At 38.9% G+C, this 24,486-nt stretch overlaps 1 protein-coding gene across 1 annotated transcript in view; it reads left to right on the top strand.

The window, feature by feature from the left end:
• The window catches only part of pemt (phosphatidylethanolamine N-methyltransferase), a 66,362-nt gene that overhangs the window by 14,871 nt on the left and 27,005 nt on the right, over positions 1 to 24,486 (top strand). Inside the window, 1 exon segment of the mRNA XM_038735947.1 lies at positions 13,828 to 13,943. Within this exon segment, the coding sequence (XP_038591875.1) occupies positions 13,828 to 13,943 (116 nt within the window).

Here is a 24,486-nt window from a genome sequence, read left to right as displayed (position 1 = left end):
AAATTACAATTTGATTGAAAAATATGTCCATCAAGTCAGCTGTAAAGTCTGAAAACTGGGTGAAAACTAGCTAGCAAGCGCACAGTATTATTAGTCTAATAAGTTAGCCAAAGGTTATTGATAAATGGTTGAAATAGAAAGCTTAAAGTGATGAACAGTTCAAATAATAAGGTACATGTATTGGATAAATAGTACTTAGTTAGCTTAAATCTACAGTAACTCTTTTTGGCTGCTTGCAGGCAGAGGACACAAGTTGTGAATACAACATTTCCATGTAATCACCTTCATCACCAAGTTGATATGGCAAACTTGATAGCAAACAGTTGCCTGTTTACACATCCAGCAGTTATGGAGCAACATAAGCATTCATTTGGAGTCGTATTTCGGGACACCTGATGAGTGTAAGTTCAATATTCACTCTCCTTAAAGCTCCCTAAAGCCAAGGGCAGCTGCAGATTCAGGTGATAATTCTCAATAAGACCTCTCTACAAGTGACCCCTTTCACACCGTCACATTGTTTTCACACTGTAATTTGATATGTTGATATTATAAAAATATAAAATATAGCCACTTTAAAGTACTGGATATGGTGAAAAGGTTAAAAGTAATGGAAAAATGGCTGAATCATATAGTCTTTCAAAGTGGTAGTAGTACAAGTGCAAACTTGACTAACTGACTTTGAAAGTTTAATTGTATGAAAAAACTAAATCATAAAATATATATTGAATACATATGAATATATTTAAAACATGAAAGGTGGTGTACATGAAGGGGTACCTGAGTTCATCTGATAGGGATGTGACAAAAACGGTTTGGTACAAATGCTTTAGAGAGCGTCAGGAGTTGCACACCCAGAGATCTGTGTTTAATCTTTAATAGATTTTTCTGACTTTGCTTTTAAGGGGTCTTATCTGATTTGTCCTTGTGCAGAACAATAACATCTGAATGAGTCATCAGTGTTGGAAGGACTTGTTAAGATAAGTAACTTATCTTGATAGGGATAAGTGTTTCATTTCATCAGGACTACCTCGAGAAGTTAGAGAGGAAAAAAGTGGCCAAAGGGGAAGCGCAACGTGATGTCAGTGTGACCTCCATGATATGTCAGATTATTTACAACCTCTAAATGGTGGGAAAAGGAGAGTAAATGCAGACTGAAAATGAGGCTAATGATCCTTATGCAGCTTAATAAACTGAGGAGAAGGGGGGGTAAATCAATTTGAAAAATAGAGATACTGAGGGGAAAAAGCAGCAGAAATGAAAATTACATCAAGACTCAAGAAAGAGATGGAAAAAGAACATCCCAATGAATAGCTGAACAGATAAGAAAAACTATTTGGATAAGTACAGAGTAATGGTTCCAAGAAAAACACAAGAAAAAGACCTGTGAGAGTGAAAGGCGGTGTGATGAGTTGCTCATAGGATGTGTCAGGTTAGGAAAGCCATTATATCCTGATAAGTGATGTGGATATCAACGTCACATAACTTATTTTTTGCGCTTATAGAACTTTATTCCAAAACAAAAGTGACACCTACTCTCTAAGATTTTAGGTGTAGTGCAGAAACAGTAAATTACTATTCATGGTATCTTGCATGCACATGAGTGAAGATTTATGTATACTGTATTTTAATTGTAATGAAACACGTCAGTTCACATGTTGTCATGACAGCTTCTGGCAGAATGAAAATTCAACAATAAACATTCAGTACGATTATTTTTATGGTCTGACGCAGAAGTGTTGCGCGCACGGGAGCTTAGATCACAAACTTAATGGCAGTTATATTTAGGATGATTATTAGGGTCAGCTGAGGACTGTACATTAAAGTGTCAGAGTTTGGATGCTGCTGCTGCTGCTGCTGCTGCTGTGTCTGTGTGTGGGGGGGGCATGTACTTATCCTTTTCAAGAGCCAGTTGTAGCTTTACACCTCAAGTGACAACTTTTTTGTGAAGTGAGGCTTTTGGCCAATGCTGAGCCCTTCAAAAAGAGAAAAGTTTAGGATTCAGAAGTAACTGTAAATACTTGAAGATCCTTAGGTGTACCATGAAGTAAGACAATTTTGTATTAATTTTGATGTCATATTCGAATTTGCAGCAGTAATTTTACACCAATCTTGTATAATTGATCGCTCGCTAAGCTCCCTTACTTAATGTTAAGCTTTTCAATTATGTGCAGCACACAGGCAGAGTGCAATGACTGGGATTTTATCGCTCGAAATTAATGGTATTTTTTGTAATTTGACTGTTTATTTTAATTTAATTTTAATCCCAGGATCCCATAATTACCAGGATCACAATTATGTGGTAACCTAAAGATTAATCAGGCAAATATTTATTTTCCAGATTGTCAGCAATCATTTTAATGTAAAAAGAAACTTTAAAAATGAATTCAGAAATGATGATATACACTTGAAAGAAACTAATATAGCATTTTTAGTTCTACTTAAATTTTATTTATAGCTCTATGAATCATTGTGATAAGAAATAATAATGTGCATCATTATACACGTGAATACAACATTAAAAAGAGTAATATATCACATATATTCATATTTGAAACTCTCTACATCCCAGACAATAATATTTTCCTTTGAAGAAAACTCTCCACTGGACTAGATTAGCCACTGTTAGTGTGTCATGATGGGGAGAGCCCTGTGTTTTAAACGGGATAAAAGTTGTGAATGGGGCAAGCCATGATTGTCACAGCCTCTAACATGCCCACTTATAATTATGCTAATATATTCCTTCTGATCCCACCACTATAGGCCTGGCCACAAAAATACAAAAAGTGAGTTTGGCACACCCAGACACACTGAGCAGGGTGCACTTGACTGGGATCCATGCCAATAACTATTGCTCCTGTGTTATTTGTATTTAAATTATTTTTTCCTTTGCCTAATCAGCAATCAGATCATCCTGATTACTGTTTTGTTTCCTAAGTTTTTTTTTCAGTAACTGTGGAAACAATATCTGCCCTCTCACTGTGCCCTCACAAGCAGAGGTCAGCCTCATTTGAACAAGTTGATGCCACCCGGTGCATTATTAACCTGCCCATGTGTGGCGATGAAGCCGATAGAGCAAACCACATATTAAACGTCATCTGATCTTCTCGCTGTATATGGAGTTAGTCTCAGTCATCAGGTCTGTGCTGCCCAGTGACCTACTTCTTTGGGAACAAAGTACTCATCAGCTCATGCTGTCCATGTCGGCTGCTGCTGCAGCTGGTAGTCTCAGGCAGCTGAAGCTGTGTTAGGTCAGGAGAAATCAGAAGTCATGATAACAAGAGCCAAAGAAAACAAAGGATGGGCAGTTGGTTTTAAAGATGCCTGGTTCCAAGACGTTTATGGTTAGATTGAAATGTAAAAATCTGAATTTATAGTATTATATCTGCTTTTCCAGAGACTTGTTTCAACACAGTAAGCTGTTGAAGTTCCTTAACGACAGTTAAAACATTTCCCCATTGAAGGTTTTATTACAACTTGCTGTTTACCAGATATGAAAACTGTAAAATTGTACTGACCAAATTATCTGCGGAAATACTGGCACATGAACAACATTTCTAACAGCAGGTTCATCCATATGTCAACAAGCTGATATTTATCAGATTAGCTACTTTATTTGTAGGATAAACCCAGTGCTAGCCCACCTTTAATATAGCTAATAATCCCTCATTACACAAGAAACTGTAAACAGCAGGTTAAAGCTGAAACAGAGATCAGTATGTATTAACAGTGACAGTAATTAAATTAGAATTTAACTATTTGCCTCTGTTTTCTCCTCCAAATTGGCCTGCAACTAACAATTATTTTTATCGTCGATTAATCTGTGGATTATTTTCTTGATTGTTGTTGTTAGTTGTTCTATAAAATGTCAGAAAATGGAGGGAGGACTAAAGAAACCTCAAAATATTTACATTTAAGAAGCTGGAATGAGAACTCTTAACTTTTCTTAAAATATTACCCAATATTAATCAATAATCAAAATAGTTGAGAGATTAATAGTTGAGAACTAATTGACAAATCCACCTCTAATAAGTTTGGCTATAAGCTATGTGATCGTCTGGCACCGTCGCTTGTCGTGTGTGTTGTCCCATTGCCCGTACTTACAATTTCTGAAAAACTAATGGCCAGTGCTACAGTAGTAAAATAAAACCACAAAACAGTGTGTATTGTATTTTACTCGAACAAACTACTGTGATTCTGAAGTTCTTGCGAAAAAGGTTCACAATGGAAAAGGGTTTGCAGTACTGAGAAACTTTCTTCATGAGTTTGAGGACCAAACCAGAGATTAAATACCACTGAATATAGAATGTTGCCCTGTTGATGTTGCTCGTGTCTGCTGGATGTTTACGTAAGCAGTTGTTTGCTAACTCAGTGGTCATTTGAGGCTTGTTGCAGTTTATTTTTGTGTTTCTGCCTTGTGGCCAAAAATCCCTTAATGCAGCTTGACCTCAAGTGATACTGAAAATAACAGAATCAGTTGCTGATCTGAGTCATTAATCAAATTCGTTATTGTACATATGTATTTGGTTCAGTCAGGTAAGAGATATAGAGATAGATATTCATGACCAGTGACTCAATTACACTGATTATCTGGGTGATCTGACCTCAGGCGTACCCACGCGGTGTAAGTTAAAGTTTGTGTGTGTGTGTGACGCTGGTGGGCATTGAAAGCCATGTTCAGACTGCTGTTGTTTTCTTCAAATTGGGGGTCACTAACAAATCTGCGGCTCGTTAAACACATTCATATTTCTGAACTCGGATGTGCTGTTTGATTTGCTGTGAGGTCAAGCCGAAGACTCAGGTGGTCGCAGCTATTAGTGATTTTCCTTTCCAGTTGCCCTGAAATTCAGCCCCAAGGGTTCATTAGCTCTTAAAGGAAAGGTTCTAAGAGTCAGACAACACTTGTTAGGCAAACTGCTTCACATTCTTTAAATGACAAGAGCACAAACAAAAGAAACACTAAAACAAAGTCAGGTCCCTGGCTGATTGTTGGCTTACAACCTGTACATTTAGAGATTGAACTGTATATTTCAGATACTGACTCAGTTATTTACCTCAACTGTTGAAAAAAATCAGACCTTTATTTGTTTTCATTCATGGACTGAATTACACTAATTGGCAGGGTGACCTGACCTCAGTACCCACATGGTGTATGCTAAACTCCTTTTTGTGTGTGAGTCACACTGTGGGCATTGGAAAACTAATTGAGATTGCTGCTGTTTTCTTTAGTTTAGATATGACTAAGAAATCAGTTGCTCGTTAAACACATTAATTTTTCTGAACTCTTCTATTTCTTCTTCTTCTTATTCTGGTGATTATTTCTAATATTTCCTGTTTTATAAGTCCATTTTCCAAATCCAAAGATGCCTGTCCTTCCATCCACTGTGCCACAGATTGGTAAATGGTCTGCATTGTCCTAAATGTTTCATATAGGCAAATGATCGGTGTCAAGATCAACATGACTGAAATGTTTCTGTACCCTAAGGGCAGCGCTTATAGTCACATAACTGTCCATGACAAAAAAGCCACAGAGTACATTTTACACTGATTTCCTTTTATGTGTTTTTATTTGGTCAGTTCATCCTGATGTGCCCATTAAAAGTGATACTGGGACAGCCTTTGGGTCCATAATCTTGACATCTGGATGTATAACCTGTGATTTTGCTGCCTGTAAGCATTTCAGCTGAATCTTCGTTGTTGACATAATTAGGGCTGCGTGGAGGTGGAATGGTTTCATACCAGGTCATAATGTCATTAGGCTTTATGAAAGGGATGTCTTAGGGGCAGAATGAAACTGTGGGTACTGGAGATAAAATGTATTTTCCCAGGCCATTAAAATTAAATCAACCTTCAGATTCACAGGTCAGTTAACTTAAGCATGTTAACATGCTCGCAATGACAATAATAACATGTATATTGTTACATGAAGCTCAAGGAAATGTCATTTGTTGTGCAGATATTTGGTAATCAACCAAAGCAAATTGATATTTGGATTTAGTGATGGTGCTAATTGAAAAGTCTGGGCATTACCTAAGTTCATACTGAGGGGAACATGAGTGTCTGTATGACACTTAATAGCAGAAAAGTTGTGATGTTTCCCTCAAAACCCCAAATGTCAACCTCACTGCTGCACTACAAGAAAAGTCATTAGGATACTTCGCCTGGGAACATAAATGTTTGTACAAAAATTTCCTAGCAATCTGTCCAATAGTTGTAAAGACATTTCACAAAAAGACAAAATGTCAGCCTCATTGTAAAACTTCACCTGCTGGCGACACTAGAGGAAAAGTCAGAAGACCATCAACTCAGTCAGTAGGCTTCATCCTATGATATTTGTTCCCTCGAGCCACACAGCCAGTGTGGCTAAAAATGTACTTTTCTTGTCCCCAGATTTTGATCCATGTTTCAGGCCCACCATTAGGAATTATGGACAGGGGGACAACATTTTTCAAACTGGGCATTGACAACCACTCAGCACCACCTCGACCAACCCACCCTTAGTTGTAATACAAACACGGGCAATTTCAAAGAAGCTCTTGGCCATTAGCCTTATTGTGACACAGATGGAGTCCCTAACAACCATTTCCAAATGCAGTGTTGTAGACTCATCCAGGCCATGCTCACATTCAATTACTCAAAATGATTATAAAGCACAAAAGGTAAATACAGCTTTCAAATTAGACTCTGACAGTTATGTTCTTGCTTTTATCTTAAAGCAAGACAAGGAGAGAAAAAAATGCCCTTTAATCAATGGCTGATGAGAGAAAAGTAAAATCAAACATTGAAGAAATTACTGCAAAGCAAATGCAATTCATACTACAAATCATAAAATTGAATTGTGAGTGAACAAATAAACATACTTCATCAATCAAATTCAAATCTTGAGGGCTACATTAATCAAAGTATTGGTCAAATTGTGAGCAGAACTGGAATACTGTATAGAATGTATGGCTGTGTCAGCTGAAATGATGATAATAATATAAACAGAGGCCACATGAATAGCTTATTATATTGTAACCATATTTGCAACTCTATCCTATGACTTTTGATGTGCTGCTAACTAGTGATTACTGTAGGTAAATTTTCTTGAGGCTGTTACAGAGGAGCTTGTGGGTGTTACTAATCTTTATTCATATAAAGGGGACGATTCCAAATATAATAGAATATAGCCTAATGCAGTAAAGCTCTCGGGCATTCTGTGTTGCTTTTAGATATATGTGTTCTCCTGTTGTTTAACTTTTGCAAGGTTGTTTATTTGTCATTATACAACACAAGGTTGCTGTATAAACAAAAGTTTGTAGTCCCTTCATGCTGCACACACAGAACTTAACAGATTCATATATTAATATTTGAATTCACATTAAATGTGTATTCAAATATTTTCTCATCTCTGCGGAGTCAGCATACCTGTATGATTTAGTCTTTCCTCCTCTTTTGTTTTTTCCATTTGTTTGGGGAAGTAAGGTTTTTAAATATGACTGTGGCACCTCAATGATAAATTAATTATTTTTTATTCAGTTACAGTCTCTTGGACTTTAATAGCTCCTGTGTTTGACTCACAGCACAAGATCGTATCAGCTAGGTGAAGTTCACTCGGCCGACTCGTTATTATCAGTTAACGTTATAGCCTAACGCTACATTTGTTTTTCACGGCGTGAGAAAATTGATGTGTAGCGTGAGAGCGTGTGAAAACTGTCAATTGCGTGATTCTCACATTCAATGCCTCAATGCCTGAGAGTTATGGCAGCTCTGGTTTTATATTTAAAAGTTAAGCTAGCTAAAGCTTTGTTAGTCTGCCTAATTGTTAGCTCCCCCTCGCCTGTCAGACATACATGGTGCTTCTTAACATTTTTTAGCCAGAAATTTGGTCATTGCCTCCCTAAGTTTGTTTTGGCTTCTCTTTTTAGGGCCCCTGACAGGCTGCAGTGTTCGCTGAAACCGACTCGCTTTACATTTGCGGCTGCTGCGTATCTGAATGGCCAAATGTTTCGACCGTACCATTTTCACAATAACAGCAGGGGGGTGGGTTATCGGATGACAAGTTTGAAATATGTTTTAATGATAATAATACATTATGTATCATGGAAATACATCAAAGTTTTGTTATTCATATAAGACCGGAAGTTTGTACTTGATACCATTTAAGGGTTAACCATAGACTCTTGAATGGGCCCCCCTTGGGCCGGGGTCATCTGTACACTTTGACCCCCTTGACGGCGGGCCTGCATTTTTACCTAATTTTTGTGTGTTTTGTTGAAAGAGGATCTTCTCCCAGTATTTTCAGCTCTGCTGTTTACAAAATGTCCATAAATCCCCAGATTATTTAAATATTCAATTAGTGTTTTCTCAGTTTAGGAAGATTTAATCAAGGTATTGCTGGTGTGCATGTGATCCGTCTATGTTCTTGTTCTTTCTCCTTGTTACTCCAGGACAGCACACATCCCGCATAAATACATCTGGCTGTGCGTGTGTGTGAATTTGTGCCTGTGTGCAGGTTGTTCTCTGTTAAACACAGCTGTGCATTGATACATTGGTTCAACCTCAAGCTGTTGATCAGGCTGGTAGAATCGGACTTTTTATCCCGGAGGGCTGTTTCGGTTCTGTGTGTTCTTGTCATGTGGATGAGTGTGTGATTAAGTGAGGATGAGTTTGAGGGTGCTTTCAGCTATATTTTCCTATTTTTGCTGCTTAGATGTTCTCCCATCAAGGAACATCAGACGTCAGAAGTCCCTCGCTCTCAGATGTCTACCTAATGTCCTGAGGTCAAGCCCATTCAAGTGCCTGGATCTTAGATTTGGGACCCAGGAGGAGCTTGTTACCTAAGCCTTGATTGAATTTGTCTTGGAGAGCTGCTAGTTCTGTCAAGCTGGCGCCACCCACTGTACTCTCCTCATCCCTGCCCTATGTTATTTCCACGGCTTGATTGATAATATGAAAATTGCATAAGTAGTCTGTCTGCAGAACACCTTAGTATTTTTAGTTCACTACCTCACCCAGTGGAGAATTGTAAATCATGTTGGACCATTGTGGGGGAGCTTGCAGACCCATTGAAATGGCCTAAAAATGGTGATGGTGGAGGATGCTTGGCATGTTTCCCACAGGGTCATAAGTTTTGGGGGGTTTCAAATTAACTATATGTGTAAAGTGTGGATTTTTCAGTTTACAGCAGCCTGTGCAGTGTCACACATTTTAGGCAAATTGCAAAATAGCCGCCTTTAATCAGGTACAGCTGCATGCACAGAATAAATAAATCTGTTTAGTATGCTTGTATGCATGCAGTGTATGTTTTTGTCTTTATTTGTATGCCACACATTGCATTTTCATCTCTGCTCCTCACACAAGCAGTGAATGCACCACATTGACTTTTTGAGAACCCTTTCATCAAAATAATCACTACTGTGAATTTTGATTGATCGGTTATCCTGTAATCACTCCTCCTGTTCCCCTGTAATCCTCATTAAAGTTTCCTTTATGCTGTTCACATGGATCTTGAGGAAAAAGACTGATGTGTGATTACGCAGTATTCAGTTTCAAAGTTTCACATGGGCCCACACCTGAGCCACCTCTTGGTTGGAATCTAAGGAAGGTCATTGCCTTCTGTCATAATATGTGTCTTGGCTTACAGTAATACAATTTCCTCTTTGTAAGAGCAAAGAGCACACACTCTATCTCTTTCTAACCAGTTTCTCTATTTTACTATCAGACTTTTTTTTTAATCACTATTTTTGATTTTCAGTAAAGCCTAAGCAGTTTTGTTGAGGGTACTTGAATGGTTACATTATGTGCTGCTCCTTCTTTTTGACATTACTGTCTGGAAGAGTCTCTTTTTTTTAGAACTTTGTGTTCTTTTTAAGTTTAACTTATTTACTGAGGCTACATTGAAATTCTGATTTAATAATATTAACTATGTAGAGGGAAATAAAATGCTAAACAAAGGCGTGCTCATATAAAGAGCAAACCTCCTCATTGTAAAACACCTTGTAGCAGCTCAGAAGTAGTTTAATGACCACCTGTCTGTAACTTCCTGGGCAAAGTCAGCCAGTCAGTCATTTCCATTATGCCTGCTGGCACATAGGGCAGCAACAACCTCTGTGGAAATTTGCACTAAAACTAGTTCTCTGTAGGAAATACCACATACCTGGTAACAGGAGATGAAATGTAGGGGAAGCTTGTACACAACTGTCAGTCTGTAATCCAATCTGGAAGACGTTAGGTTAAGGCAGAGGACATATTTACCATTATAATATTCTACTCATACGCTTATTTCTACTAGTTCCTCCTCTAGGTTGTGGATAGAACCTCTGCAGTGGACAGATTTAGATTTAGCCAGAGCCAGGATGCCATTATGTGCTCCTACTAGTTTCCTCCTCCTGACAGCAACACGCTCCCTTGTTCTGTTTTTCATCTACTGTATTTTACTGAAGTTATTGTCATAAATATTGTTTAGTAATCTTGTTCACATAAAGAGTAGCGTGGGTTGTGTGGGTGATGCTGGTGTATCGGGGATCCATCCATGGTTAAAAATGTTGATGTGCAATGTTTTTACTGAATGCTCCTAAATTTCTTTGTGTGCTCTTAAATTTTTTTAATTGAGGAGCAGAGGTACTCCTTGGGAAAAGGTTTAGCGTAGAGCCCTGCTTGTATAAACTTTGGCTAATCTTTAGAGTGCAAATATATAAGAAATTGTAGTGCCCACCGTTGCACAAGCTCCAGGTGCAGTTTTATATTAGTCTGTTAGTCTGCAACACAGCCACCTCTTCAGTTCTACGGCAGCTGTTAAGGCTTATGTTCAGTCAGTGTTGCCCTGATTGAACACCTGTGCCACCATACTATTTGAATGAAAAAGAGATGTGTGCAGTTATAATATGTCTCATTAATGCATTACGTCGTCTTGTCATCTCTGCATTAACAAACGTGTTAGCTGCCAGCCTAAGTCTTACCATTGTTCTCTCTCTTGTTATTGTTAAGGTTCGGGCTCGCTTTGTCCTACAGAGCAGACTGTAATGTAATCAACTTTTGGATGTAACCATAGTCTGAGTCACTGAAGTGCTTAAATGGTTGGGCTTTAATTACGCAGCAGTGTTCCTTTCATGGCCTGGAGATAGAGAGGAAGGAGGGATGAAAGGGACATTAAGGAAGAGGGTGCTGGCAGCTGCAAAGAAAAGACAGAGGACGTGGGGTGCAGAGGAACATGGAGACTAAAGACTGAAGATGTTCTTTGGTCAATTATTCTAAAGATCCAAAGGAAGCCACTAAGTCCCCTTGGGGTTATCGCTGAAGTACATTTTCATCAACAATCTTTGATTACACTTGGCCATGAACTCCCTATCAGTGCCACAGGTTGCTCAGCGACTAAACACTCTACTGTGAACATACCTTGAAAAAGACTATCCGTGCTCAGCATTTCCTGTAGATCTTAAAAACCAATAAGAATGCCATTTGAAAAGTTCTTCAGTTTCTAAAGCCCCACCTTTCAACACCAACAATACATTTCTCATTTTCTCATCATATAAAGTTGGTTTGCTCTGACCTTCATTCATTTCCTTCTCTTTTTCTATCTTTCCTCTCCGGAACATAGAAAAAGTGTTGCCATGGAAACATTTGCCGTGTTTTATAGTCATCTATGCACTACTTTTGAGATTGTCAGTCAGTCTATTAACAACTCTTTTACACTTTTCATGATGAATAAATGGCAGTTAAATATTTCCAATTTTAAGTGTGAAGCGCATCTCAGAGAATGCAACTGTGACCACTTTGTTAAGGTCTTTTGCTGTCAGCCCCTGTGGAATATGCATAGTACAGCTCGGAGAAAGCTATACAGCAAACATCTTTCACGAGGTCCAGCAAGACGATACAGGTGCCTGGCATTCCTGTCTTAGGAATGTAAACAGATAAGAACAGTATGAACAGACAATTTCCCCTGAGCAGATATGAACCCACTGGATCGTTTCACCCGATTTACCACAGATGTCACAGCAGACAGTGGAAGGATCTCTAACATCCATCAAGGATAAACGTAATATCTAATTGTGATATTTTGACTGATATTGCAATTGCGATATGATTTGGGATAGTAGGAATTATGGTAGGATTTTTACAAACATCTGTACCAGTGGCCTAAGTACCAACGGTGCAACTGGCACAATGCATTGACTTACTGTGTCAGCTACTTTGCGTATGCGTTTGGCACTTCGGCTGCTGTCCGTGATGCTGATCAAAGGCTCTCAGTTTGCAATTGCGTGGAATTGTTGTGTGTTTGTACGCCTGTGTCTACACAAATGAACTGCTGCTGCTGCTGACAAAATTTTATTTAAAATAGTATTTTGCCACATGTATGATCAAAATAAATTCAATTAGAAATCACAAGAAAAAAACGCTCCTTATAAGTTCAGATCTTCAGACTCTAGATGATTGCACCTTGCGTGTTTTGAAACTGAAGAGCTGGAGTTACGAACCGTCTCAATAGTGTATGCAAAATGCCAGTATCAATCTGAATACTAAATGGTTCAGCACATGTCAATGACTACATGATTCCACTTATGACTTCTAAGTCACTTTGCTTTCCAAATATTCAAATCCAATCACTTGCGCTTTCAGATTAGATTTCACAAGAAAGGAAAGAAATACAAGTACATTTCTCAAAATAAACATGTTAAACATCAAGCAAAAAATCATGCAGACGCCTTGCAATCAAGCAATCTCGACAAGGCCATTATACAAGGGTCATGGGTGAAAACATGTTGCATCCACTAGGATAGACTCAGTCAGTTTGTAAACCCCCAAATGGATTCTGAGCGGTCTAGTTTGGGGTCAGAAAGTAAGATATTTCCACTAGGAAGTCTCTCATTATGTTTCTCCATCCTTCTAATTATCTCTTTTGCTAATCAGTGCTCACACTGACAACAGAGCGATGCTTAAAATGACAAAGACGTTAATACACCAACCACTACATTAAACATTCAAAGAACTTTTCTATAAAAGCTGAAGCGAGGGATGGTGGAGGTGATTAAAGTCTTTGGTGGCAAGAAAAAGCTATTACTGTTGAGATTTCATTAGATGTTGGAATACATTGTTTGACATTTTCAAATAGCAGGGAAGAAACAGAAATGAATCCCTGAATCACATACTCCTCTGCCATTATGAAGGGGAAAGAAATGAGCATCTGAAAAATCAAAACCATCTCTGGGCCAAAGTTTCTAATTAATAGGCACTTTTAGTCATGTATCAAAATAACCATTTTTTGGAGGGAAGTGAAAGTAAGCAGTAACATAAGCAATAAGAAACAAAGCCCACTGTCTCTTTACTGATTTTGGATGCCTTTTTAAGGAAGAATAGAGACAACTACAAAATACTTTAAAGCTGCTATGATTAAAAAAATACATATTAACAGTGGATCAAATGACTATGTGTATGTGAAAGGTGTCTTTCATAGTAATTAACTCAAAGATAATTATCACCGCAGTTTGCCGTTTACCTCGGCTTTATGTAGCATTTTAGTGCCCTTCAGCTCATTGTTTTGGTTTTACATCTCTCAACATTACTATTTCGGTTGACTCTCACCATTCTCATTAGCGTAATTTCCAGTAGCAACAGGCAGCTATATTTGAAGTAACAAAATCACCGTTACAAACTGTGCCACAATTAGGGCTCATTTTAGGCTGTTATCCAATGAGCAGTGTTTTTCAATCCATCCATAACCTGACATACTTTTTGTCAATGCAGTTTGTTTCCAGCCATTGTTTTCCGGACAAGGCATGTTAAATATAACTAACCTCCCACAATTTGGGAAACACCATCATCTCATGTCCTCTGCTGTCTGTCATTTGTCAGGTGGCGAGATGGGAGCATCGTACAAGGAGACTGTCCCGGCTTTTTGGTAGCCCCTACCTGGCCTGTTACTGCCTGGGCTTCATCATCATTCTGCTCAACGTGTACCGCAGCCACAGGTGACGCCCTCAATGTTCTCCTCATTCTGCTCAACTCGACTCATTTCTACCCTCTTCATTTCCATTTGCTCAATTATTATGCAATGATAGAGTGAACAACGGCCCAGCAAGTAATGTAACTAATGTTAGGTAGGTTGTGGATAAGCAAATTGCTGCTGCAAAGCTAACATGAGAGGACCAGATGGTCCCAGAGTCAGCACAGCAGCTCCAAACAGCAACATTCACAACATTACAGCTATCATCACAACAGCAGCCTGTCTTGGTGAACTGTAAAGTAAGCTGTAACCGTGGGCAAGTCATTTAACATTACCTGAATGACACACACATCACGGCTGACACTGCTGGATAGTGTTGTGTGGCTTGTCCATTATTTTCAATGCAAATTTCTTCCCTGCAACACCGGCACGTGTGGAAGAACGGACTGCGGTGAAGTTAGCTTCAAGTTGGATGTAAGTAGATGTAGATGTCAAATTCCAACTTCAAACTAACATCACTACAGTGCATAGCGTCGTTCTCTCATACACATAAATATTACGGTGAAGTGTGGAATTTGTGACACAACGATTTAAACGATAGAGAGTAGTTGTAAACAATAGACGTCAATCGTCAAACAATAGATATCCACATATCACACAGCCCTAGACGCATGAGTCGTTTTGGGCTAGCATCAACGCATCATTATGTGACTAACTTTAACACTTTTGTTTGCCTAAAGGTGCGCTTTGTGAAGCAGTATTAAGGTTCACATTTTTTGTGTTAAATTTGTCTGCTGATTTTTGCAGTCATTACCGACTGTACACACATCTGCTGTAGCTAGCCAGCACCGCACATCAACCGTGTGTATTACCAAGAACTCCACTTTTCTTAAAGCTACAAGATAAGTGTTGCAGTTTACTCTGTATAGAGCGAATTTGCGTCTTTCTGTTGAAAAAATAGCTTTATGTTCAGTCTAAACACATCTGTAGTCTTGCAGCCAAGATGTAAGTGTTAGTAACACATTACAGTTATGTGATTACTTTTTTCAGTAACAAGCAGTGTAAAGTATTACAATTAGAGATTCTGCCACTTACTAATCCCAGCAACATTTTAGGGGTTGGCTTGTTTACTGGAAGTCTGGTGGAGGGTTGATATCAATTTCATCACTATCTGTAGTGGACAGAACCTTCCACCCCATTTCTTTTGACGTTCTCCATAAACTTATACCTCTTTTTCTTTCGTCCCCCTCCGTGTCCTCTTTTCTTCCCTTTCACTGCTGCTCTTGCCTTTCTTCCTCCCATTCTAATCTGTGCCCACGGCTCTGTATGCGCCAGTGTGACCCCACGTCTGCCATCCCAGTGGAAGTACACACTCCCACAGCTCCCACTGTGGATCAAAATGGTGACAAACCACCCCTAACAAAACCACACAAATATACAGTATGCCAATGCGAGAAGATTTTTTTCCCTCTCAAAGCATGTCTGTGATGTCTGTTGCCAGGCAACAATACTTTTAGCACAAGCTGCATTAAAATGATAAACTGTCTTGCCAGTTTTCTCTTGTGCTTCTGAAGAGAATGTTTCTCAACACACAGTCTTGAGAAACTAAAAATAGTAGTAGTACGTAACAATGTCTTTACTCAGATATGTAAGCAATGGAAGATTTGAATGAGGTTAATAATAGCCAGAATGCTCAACTCTTCAACCTGGACTTCCTCATATGAAAGTAACTCTTTGAAATAACCTTTAAAGAATTTGGAATGCTTTTAGTCTGTAATGACTATTCTTGCTCCACTCTGAAATCAATCTGCTTTCCTTCAATATACAAATTAAATTTAAGAGAATACTTAAATCACACTTCAGATCTCGATTAATGAAATTGTTCAAAATCTGTACACTGTATAGTTTGTTGAGGTCAAAATGATGTGACAAGGATCAGAGAAAACCAAAATCACCAACTGATTGAGGGTATTGTCCTGCACCATGGTTTCATCCCGGCAACAGCAATCAGGGTACTGCTGTCTAGCACTGGAGGTCTGTGCGACACTTCAAGAATATGTCTCCCCGGACCATCACTGACCCACTGCCAAACCAGTCATGCTGGATGATGTTACAGGCAGCATAAAGTTCACCACGGCCTCTCAGACTCTTTCACATCTGTCACATGTGCTCAGTGTGAACTTGCTCTCATCTGTGAAAAGAACTGGGCACCAATGGCAGACCTGCTAATTCTGGTGTTCTCTGACAAATGCCGGTCATGCTTTACTGTGCTGGCTGGCAGGACTTTGGGCCCTCATGCCACCCTCATGGACAGTTTGGTCAGAAACATGCACACCAGTAGGGTTGATGCCCTAGTACGGCCCTGTCCAGCTCTCCTTGTGTATTGGCCCCTCTAATGGTATCTCCTCAATGCTCTTGAGACTGTGCTGGGAGAGCACACTTTATTGTGACTGCGCGAATGAATCACTGAGGAGTTGGACTACCTGTGCAACCTGAATGGGCTGCAGGTAGGGCCTCTTGCCACCAGTCGGGACAAGGACACTCAAGAAGGTCCAACTGCAGACCTCCACTGTCAGGCCACTTCCGCACACACACTTCTCATTCATAATTTACCTTTGAAGAGTAATATACATATATATATACTTATACAATCAGCTGAATTTAATAGGAAAAACAGACAACTGTGGAAACTGGACTACAATCTGAGCTTCATGGGAGTCTATTATAACGGACGTTGTCGGCGGGATTAATAAATAAATAATAGAAGCCTGGACAGAGACTGCATTGCTCACTACGTGATCAACACTTTCTCTCACACAGAGCAGCCCACTACTTGCCCCAGATGTGTGTGATGCTGCAACAAAGTTTAAGTTTTAAAATCCTGAAATAAACCAACAAAGACTACTGCTCAAGGAGAGACCGCAAATCCGCCCTTTATGGTATCATATTAATTATTATTAATCATGTCTTAATGACATTCATGCGGTGCGCAGCATAGTTTGTTTGGAAAATGTGTTTATTTTAGTGTGTTTATCTTATTAATATAATGTACATTTGTGATTAAAATTAATGGTTGTTGGTAAATGAATTACTGACGCCAAAAGATGCATGATTAAGAGCTTAGACCGTAACTAGAACCCTGCTGGACCATGTGGACTATCAAACTGTACAATCCGTAAAAATGAACACACATGCAATACAACATACCTGCACTGATAATTTTGTAAATATCCACTTTTTAAAATGAATGGAGACAATAGCCTACTGTAATAATACTTTTACTTTATTCACTGTACACACACAGATTACACAGTTAGAAAAGGAGTTGGCAGCAGTGACTGATTTGCATTATCAAAAACATTTTTAAAAAGTCTGAATGCATGGGTCTTGGCATGTTCCATCAAAATATCTACCACTATCAATATTTGTACATCTAAATCACGCAAATTAGGATATGCCAACAGTGGCTGTGGTGAGGAGGAGTTTCTTTATGTGGATAACTGTTTAAATAACCGTGTGTGTTAAATATCTCACTGCTCCAAAACAGCTGATTCAAACTAGCAACTCATTATGAATCCTGAATCAGCTGTGTTTACGCAGGGAGAGATTAAATCATGCAGGACAGGGGGTAACTTTCTCCAGGAAAGGGTTGGGAAACACTGTCGTAGTACATAAACTTCAATTGAATTGAAGATCAATTCGTACAGCCAGCAAAGTCTTTGCACACTGTTTAACGTTAAGTGTGAAAAGCTACACCGAACGATCTAAACGATATACATTTTTATTTTATCTTCTTTTGGACAAATAACTAACCTGAGCGTCATCAACATGTAATGACAAATGCCAACCTATGCCCTTGCAAAATGCTTTACAAAAACAAACACACAGTAGCTTCATACAGTATGAATAGCTTATGTTATCCAAAGGGGAAAAAAAGCTAACGTTGGCGTAGCCTAATGTTACCTATGTTGAACGACAAAAAACCTAACTTACACATGTGTAACGTTCTGTAATTTGTGTGATTTAGATTTACAACATTGACAGCGGTAGCTATTGACGGCGAATATACACCAAGAGCAATGCATTCAGACTTTACTCAATGTTTTGTATAATGCAAACCAGTCACCTACCGCTGTCGCAATGTGTAGAGTAGCAAAACAACTGAGAATGCATCATGTTATGTCCTGTGGGGACGTAAAAATAACTGACTGGCCTGACAGTGGCGGTGGCCTGAAAGCGGGTTATCTTGCTCTTGCCTCTCCAGTGTCACTTTCATTTGCACCAGAAAAAAGTGACATTGATTCACAATCACTTATGCTTCCTAACTGGAGAGGCTGATATCCCTGAAGTATTAACTTGATGTTATACCTTGATTATGAAGTGTTCCCTCAATTATTTTGAGCGCCGTATTTCCATCCAATCTAGGAGCAAATGCTGCAACTGGTTTCCAGTTTAATATTTTCTCCCTGCGGGATTGGATTGAAGTACTCTGTAAGATTACGATTTAGCATAAAACAGATATTTTTTCCCTGTTGTTATGAAGTTGTTTGAGGTGCAATTTGAAACAATAATGATATATCAGAGTGTGTGTGTGTGTGTGTGCGCGTGTGCGTTTATGTGTGTGTGGTTCATATACTGTGTACTGCCTGGACTGCATTGATGACAAAATCCCTTCTGACTCCAAAGTCTACCAACATTTTGATAACGGTTTCCAAATGCTGTTCTTCCAGTGAAGACGGTGTGCTTCTGATCTTCTGCCTTACAGGCTTCATTTTCTCAAATGACACGATTTTCTCAAATGACACAGGCAATACTACATCTGAAGGTTTCGCTTCAACACAAATGCCTGTAGACTCCAGGTCACACAAGTGTGACATCAAAATATAAACTCTCTCAGGTCCAAATAGCTTACAGTCCTTCTCAAAGTAGCACAAGCTATACTGAGTCAACAATCGGATCAGTTGTGTGCATAGACATTACCGAAATTGTAGTACACATCAAGAACTTTGTATTTTTGTCTGGCAGACCCAAGAGGCTGAGACACTTCAAAAGCATATTTTAACATAATCTGAACATAATGCAGATCAGACACATATTGGATTTATAGCATGCTCTCGCCGGCATGAAAAGGATTAAGAATTTGATGCTTTACACTTCCATGTATAGCTTTTAAGATTTCTAAAATGGGAACAAAATGTAAGTGTCTTGTCTCGCCTTCATCATGATGGCCTAAAGTTATTTTTACTGGTTTTACCAAGTAGATTCTTTCCTGTAATACTGAAGTCTTTGTGGTGTGTGTTTTAGTTGCCACTACTTGCATGTAGTATGCAGTCAATATTAAGGATTAAACTTTGCCTATTTTATTTCTGAAAGCTGTGCAACTCTGATAGAATATAATCAGCATGGTGGAGCAACCTTACCGTAACCTCTTGACTGCCCCACAACACAAAATAACTATATTTCCTGGATGTTCATGTGGTTGCTCAAAGACTAACAATTACTTCACCACATGCTGACGTTTACAGCTTTCAAAATTCGCTCTCTGGCCTCTTCATTGTTTGGAAAGAAAAGCTTGTCAGGCATTAAACATTTCAACAACAATTTCATCAAATGATGCAAATTAAACTACAGACGTCATCTGGACTTTAATTTTACAACATAAGTTGTCAAAAAGCCATCCAGGCCATTCAAGTGAAATACACTTTATTTGAAATCTACATTTTGCCAAATATTGCTGGAAAACATTGAAGATATGAATGTTGGCGGTCAGCTCTTTATCAGCACAATTGAGTCAAAAACAATGCCTTCTCTCTGAGGGCTGTGTGGTGGCTTTTTTATTGGTCTGAACATCTGCCACTTGCACAGAAATAATATTCTTTGTATGTAAACATTCCATGTTTTGGCATGTTTGATACAAATTTCATGCCATCATACAAATTGGTTTGCATACCCTATGCTAGTTTAGTATTTTGTTAGATAGCTTTTAAATGCAAATATAGTATGTGGTGTGTTAAGTGGAGGTATTGGACCAGGATTTAGACCCAGAGGATCCAACAAATCAGTTGAGTTCTGAGCATTCTTGTGTGTTATCAGAGCTGGCTTACCTGAAGTAAATGACTCGGGAAAACAGAAATAGTTAAACAAAAGAGAAAAATGCAACGACAACAAAAAAATACAAATAAAAAGTAGTTGTGACTAGAATAAAGATGGTTTTCCACAGGATAGCATGTTCATGATGTGATGGATGTGTGCTAGGTTGCATAAACCAAGCAGTAAGGGCTTTTTTCTGCAGCTCTTTATCCAACAGGTCTCTGGGTGTTACATAGTTTACCCTCGTCCGTGAGCTATTTCGGACACCCTGGTTCCACAAGTAAAAGTTCCATTTGTTTTTCCTATAGACAGTGTTATATAAGCCACAGTTGGCACTCTTCTTCATCTCTGATTGGGCACGACATTTTCCTGGTTAAATCATCAGAACAAAAGATAGCTGTGTTTAAAAATGTCTGCTTCCTTAATGAAAAGTCGAAGGTACAAGCCTTTGTTGATAAAAATGTCAAGGTAGTTGAAAATTGTGGGCAGTGATGACCTGAAGTTTAGAGACGTGGGCTTGAATGTCGCCAGTTCCCTCCCCTGGCCAGCAGGATACAGTAAATGTGGGGGCGGGGAAAGTGAAATTGCACTTTTACCACTCATTACCATTGCTGAGGTACCCTTGAGCAAGGCCCTAAGCCCCAAACTGCTCACACAACGTGGTGGAGGTAAAGTTGAGTGAGGTTTTATGAACACAAACTGGTGTAAACTTACAAATGATGTGAGTCAGGCAGTCCAAAAGCAAAATAAAAGTAATCCATGCACCAACCAGTGAGAAGTCAAAACATCCGGGGGAAACAAAGGAAGTAATCCAGAAACACAAGACACTTGACAACAAGTGAAAAACAGACAACCACTGAAACACACAGTTGGGGTGGAGACAACGGTGCACAGATGAAACACATTAGGGAAGGCGCAACAATTAACCCAGAAACACAAGGACAGTAAGTAAAACAAGATAATGTCACTTGGAGCAGACAAAACTACATAGTAAAACAGGAAACACTGAAAACATAAAACACCACCAACACAGAGACAAATCCTGGATTGTTACATTAACCAGGAGAGTCCAGTGTTTCTGTATTAATAATATAGAGATTGTCGAAGTTTAAGAGGCAAATACACAATGGGGAAAGGTTGTCCCCTGCTGTGAAGTCGCAGTGGAAACTCATGTCATTTTGGCTCTGCTTGACACAGCACAACTAAAACGGTCCTCTGGAAAAACATTTTTACTGTTTCCAAACCCTACTAATAGACTGACCAGCTCACTGATTACCGTACAGCTTCGTTGCCATGCTGCTAATTTGCCTGCTTAATTGACAAGTATACGATGACTGATTCACTGGCGTGCTGATTAGCTGACTGACAGCTAAGTCTTTTTATAGCTCCACCACAGATTTATAGGCTGTTTGACAGACATGCAGAGGATACAGGGTGTGTATTTCCATCCGCCAAGTGATGCTCCCCACTGATTGTGCTCAATAATAAACCTTTAGAGAAAGCTCCAGGGCTTTAACATGTCAGTTTTTTCATTAACTCACTGTGTTTAATTGGCACTCTTGGAAGCCTAATTACATGGGAGGATTAGGATTCACACATTTAGAAGTAATAAAAGTCAAATGTTACACCTTGAACTCCCTCAGGAAATATTAAAAGCTAAAAAAAGAATATATTAAAGCCCATATTTAGAAATATATTGGATGCTTGGAAACGGGATCATAAATATTATTATAGTGATATATATATATATATATATATATATATATAGTGATTTTTAAGGATTGATTGTGTGGAAAGTGGTGTTTCTTCTAAAGTAAAATCATTTATAAACTGTTCAACAGAAACTAAACTACATGCTTGTTTTCGGTAGGCATTAAGTGGTCACACACACCGTTTTCTTGACTTTTTCTTGTTGTTCTAACTAAATAAGATGCCCAGGAAGATTAGCAACTGCTATGGCACAAGCTAATGGTAACATGTGTTGAAGCACCTGTCCGCATTCAAGTCTGCAGCTGTCTGTATGAGTATTAAAGTATGAACAAAGCCTAAAGAGTCTCAGTCATGCAAGCAGCTCAGTGACGCTGTACTTACGCATATTGGTGCCTTGAGCTAATGTAAGCAATACATTTGAATAGGAAATGTATAACTGGATGGAAAGATATGCTGGAAAACTAAACATTGCTGAAATCCTGCATGAATTAAAGATCAGTACTAGAAAGGCCATTTTGTTTTTGTCAGACAAACTTTTAGCTTCTAGCATGTTTTAAAGTTTGACACATTTTCTTTTTATAATTGAAATTGAAATAGGTGTAAGGATAAAGTTTGTTAGTCAAATAGTTCTATTTAGCTTTTTTCAGAGGTTAACTGCAGTAGAGTAGGAAGAGTAGAAAATTAGATGGAGAATGGAACGGCCGTTTCCTTGACACATTCAGTTTTTATAGTTGATTCAGATGAAGAGAATCTGAAACTTGATGCCTGAAATTGTAGAAAGAAGCCCAGAGTTTAATGTGGAAGGCCGGTATGTGAAATCACCAGCCTTGCTCCTCGTGCATCTTACACAATACTGTTAAACAGTATAGAACTAAAATGACATTCATCAATGAACAATTTGCTAGAAAGAAAGTATTACTAGAAGCTACACAGTGCACTACTTCAAGTCAATATTTTGCACATTCCTGCACAAACTGTATAGCTCTTTCTTTCTAAAAACAGATTGTAGATACACTTTTTACTATTTTTATTGTCAGTTTTTCTATTTTCTATTTTCACTTGATTTTGTTTGCGCCGATACACCAAAGCAAATTCCTTGTAAAGCTCACCTAAGAATGCTGTGGTCTAAGTCAAACGGTGGTATGTCCTGAGTTGTTTAACACATCTAGATGTGAATACCAGGAAATAAAAGCTGAAATTCTAAACTCTTGTCTCATACACATCTTTTGATCTTAAACCCAAATGTCTTCGGTGAACAACAAAACAAAGGAATTTGCCTTACTGTTCCAATATTTTTGGAGGGGACTGTATGTGAAAACCTACTTGGCAAAAAACCCGATTCGGATTCTGACATCAGCAGGGACTTGTCACCAGTCATAACAATACATCCAGTGGTCAGTCCCTCACACCTACTGGCCCCCTGCTCACATCTCTGTCCCCTAGACCCACTTTCCCGCCTCTTTTCCAATCCAAATCCCAGCAGTGTGCCTCGCTAGGCCATCTTACTTAACAGACAGCCCAGCGGTCGCTCTTTGTGTCTGACGTGGCAGAACAAAGGGCTGTCTCACATTATACTTCCTGCTTCCTTTGACAAAGAGAGGACGCCATAAGACTCACAGCACAGACCCCGTAACCCAGTTTTTTCTTATTAACCCCAAACCTAGTTTTGATTTGGGAGTCATTTTTCTACGGAAGTAAACAGAATCTATGCGGCAACTCACACACAAAACTTTATCTGCCCCAGCACCTGTTTGTGTGTGTGTGTGTGTGTGTGTGTGTGTGTGTGTGTGAGTGCGTGTTTTCTTTTATAATTTGCAGCATTTAACACAGTTTTCAGAAACAGTTTCTTTCAACAAAGCTCTCCCTAACTCCTCCAGTATACTTGATCAGTCAGAATGGGGTATTATTTTTATAGGAGCTGCAATGTGGATTCATGCTGGTAAAACATCTGTATTTTTACATATATTATGTTGCATTTTTGTATATGGTAGTATTAACTAAATATTTACGATTGGAGTGCTTAGAATATAATTTAACACAGTGACTGTTTCCTATCTATCATTAGTCACTGGTAAAACCCAAACATTTTTCCAAATTAAGTTGTTATGTTGTGTCTTTGTCTATGTCTTTTTACCCTCCGGAGAATTAACTGTGCAATGTTTGTCAATTAGAAGCAAGAACACTGATTTATCATCTGAAGGGACATTCAGAAACCCCTTCACTTTATCCTGGCTCTCATTGTGGACGGATCATGCCACGAGCACCAGTTTCCTTTCTTTCACAATACAACCAGTCTTTTTCTTCTTCCACCCTCCAACATTCCCCATGTGTTTTTCAGATGATAATGGGTGTATACAATTTGGAATACATTGAAACGAAGGGAAATGTCTTTCGGCTGCTGAAGGTTCATGCGATGTGGAAATGCTGAATCTTAGGGAAAGAGCAGCGTGATTGTAACAAGACCTAAATATGCTGGTGATCTATCGTTACACGTTGTAGAGGCATGCAGGAAAAACTATGTTACACGCAGTGTTGGGCCCACTTTTTCGTTCTTTTCACTGCCAGCTGCTTATCTGCACAGGTAAGTGAACTTTGTGCGGCTGTCACGATCCTGTCCTGAGCTTGTCTGTGTTACATTATTTTAGCCATGCCTTCTGTGTTTTGATTTTGTTTCCTCTGTGTCTGGGTTTTGGGTTTCAGTCCTGTCTGTGTGTCTTGTTGGGGAGTCTGGGTTTTTGTTCCATGTCTTTGTTCCTAGTCCTGTGCCT

This window comes from Micropterus salmoides, unplaced genomic scaffold (genome assembly GCF_014851395.1).
Source record: "Micropterus salmoides isolate LMB-PRFRI ecotype aquatic unplaced genomic scaffold, ASM1485139v1 Ms_hic_scaffold_21, whole genome shotgun sequence".
NCBI classification, from domain to species: Eukaryota; Metazoa; Chordata; class Actinopteri; order Centrarchiformes; family Centrarchidae; genus Micropterus; species Micropterus salmoides.
Note: the sequence above shows the minus strand (reverse complement) of the source record. Positions and strands in the feature narration are given on the sequence as shown.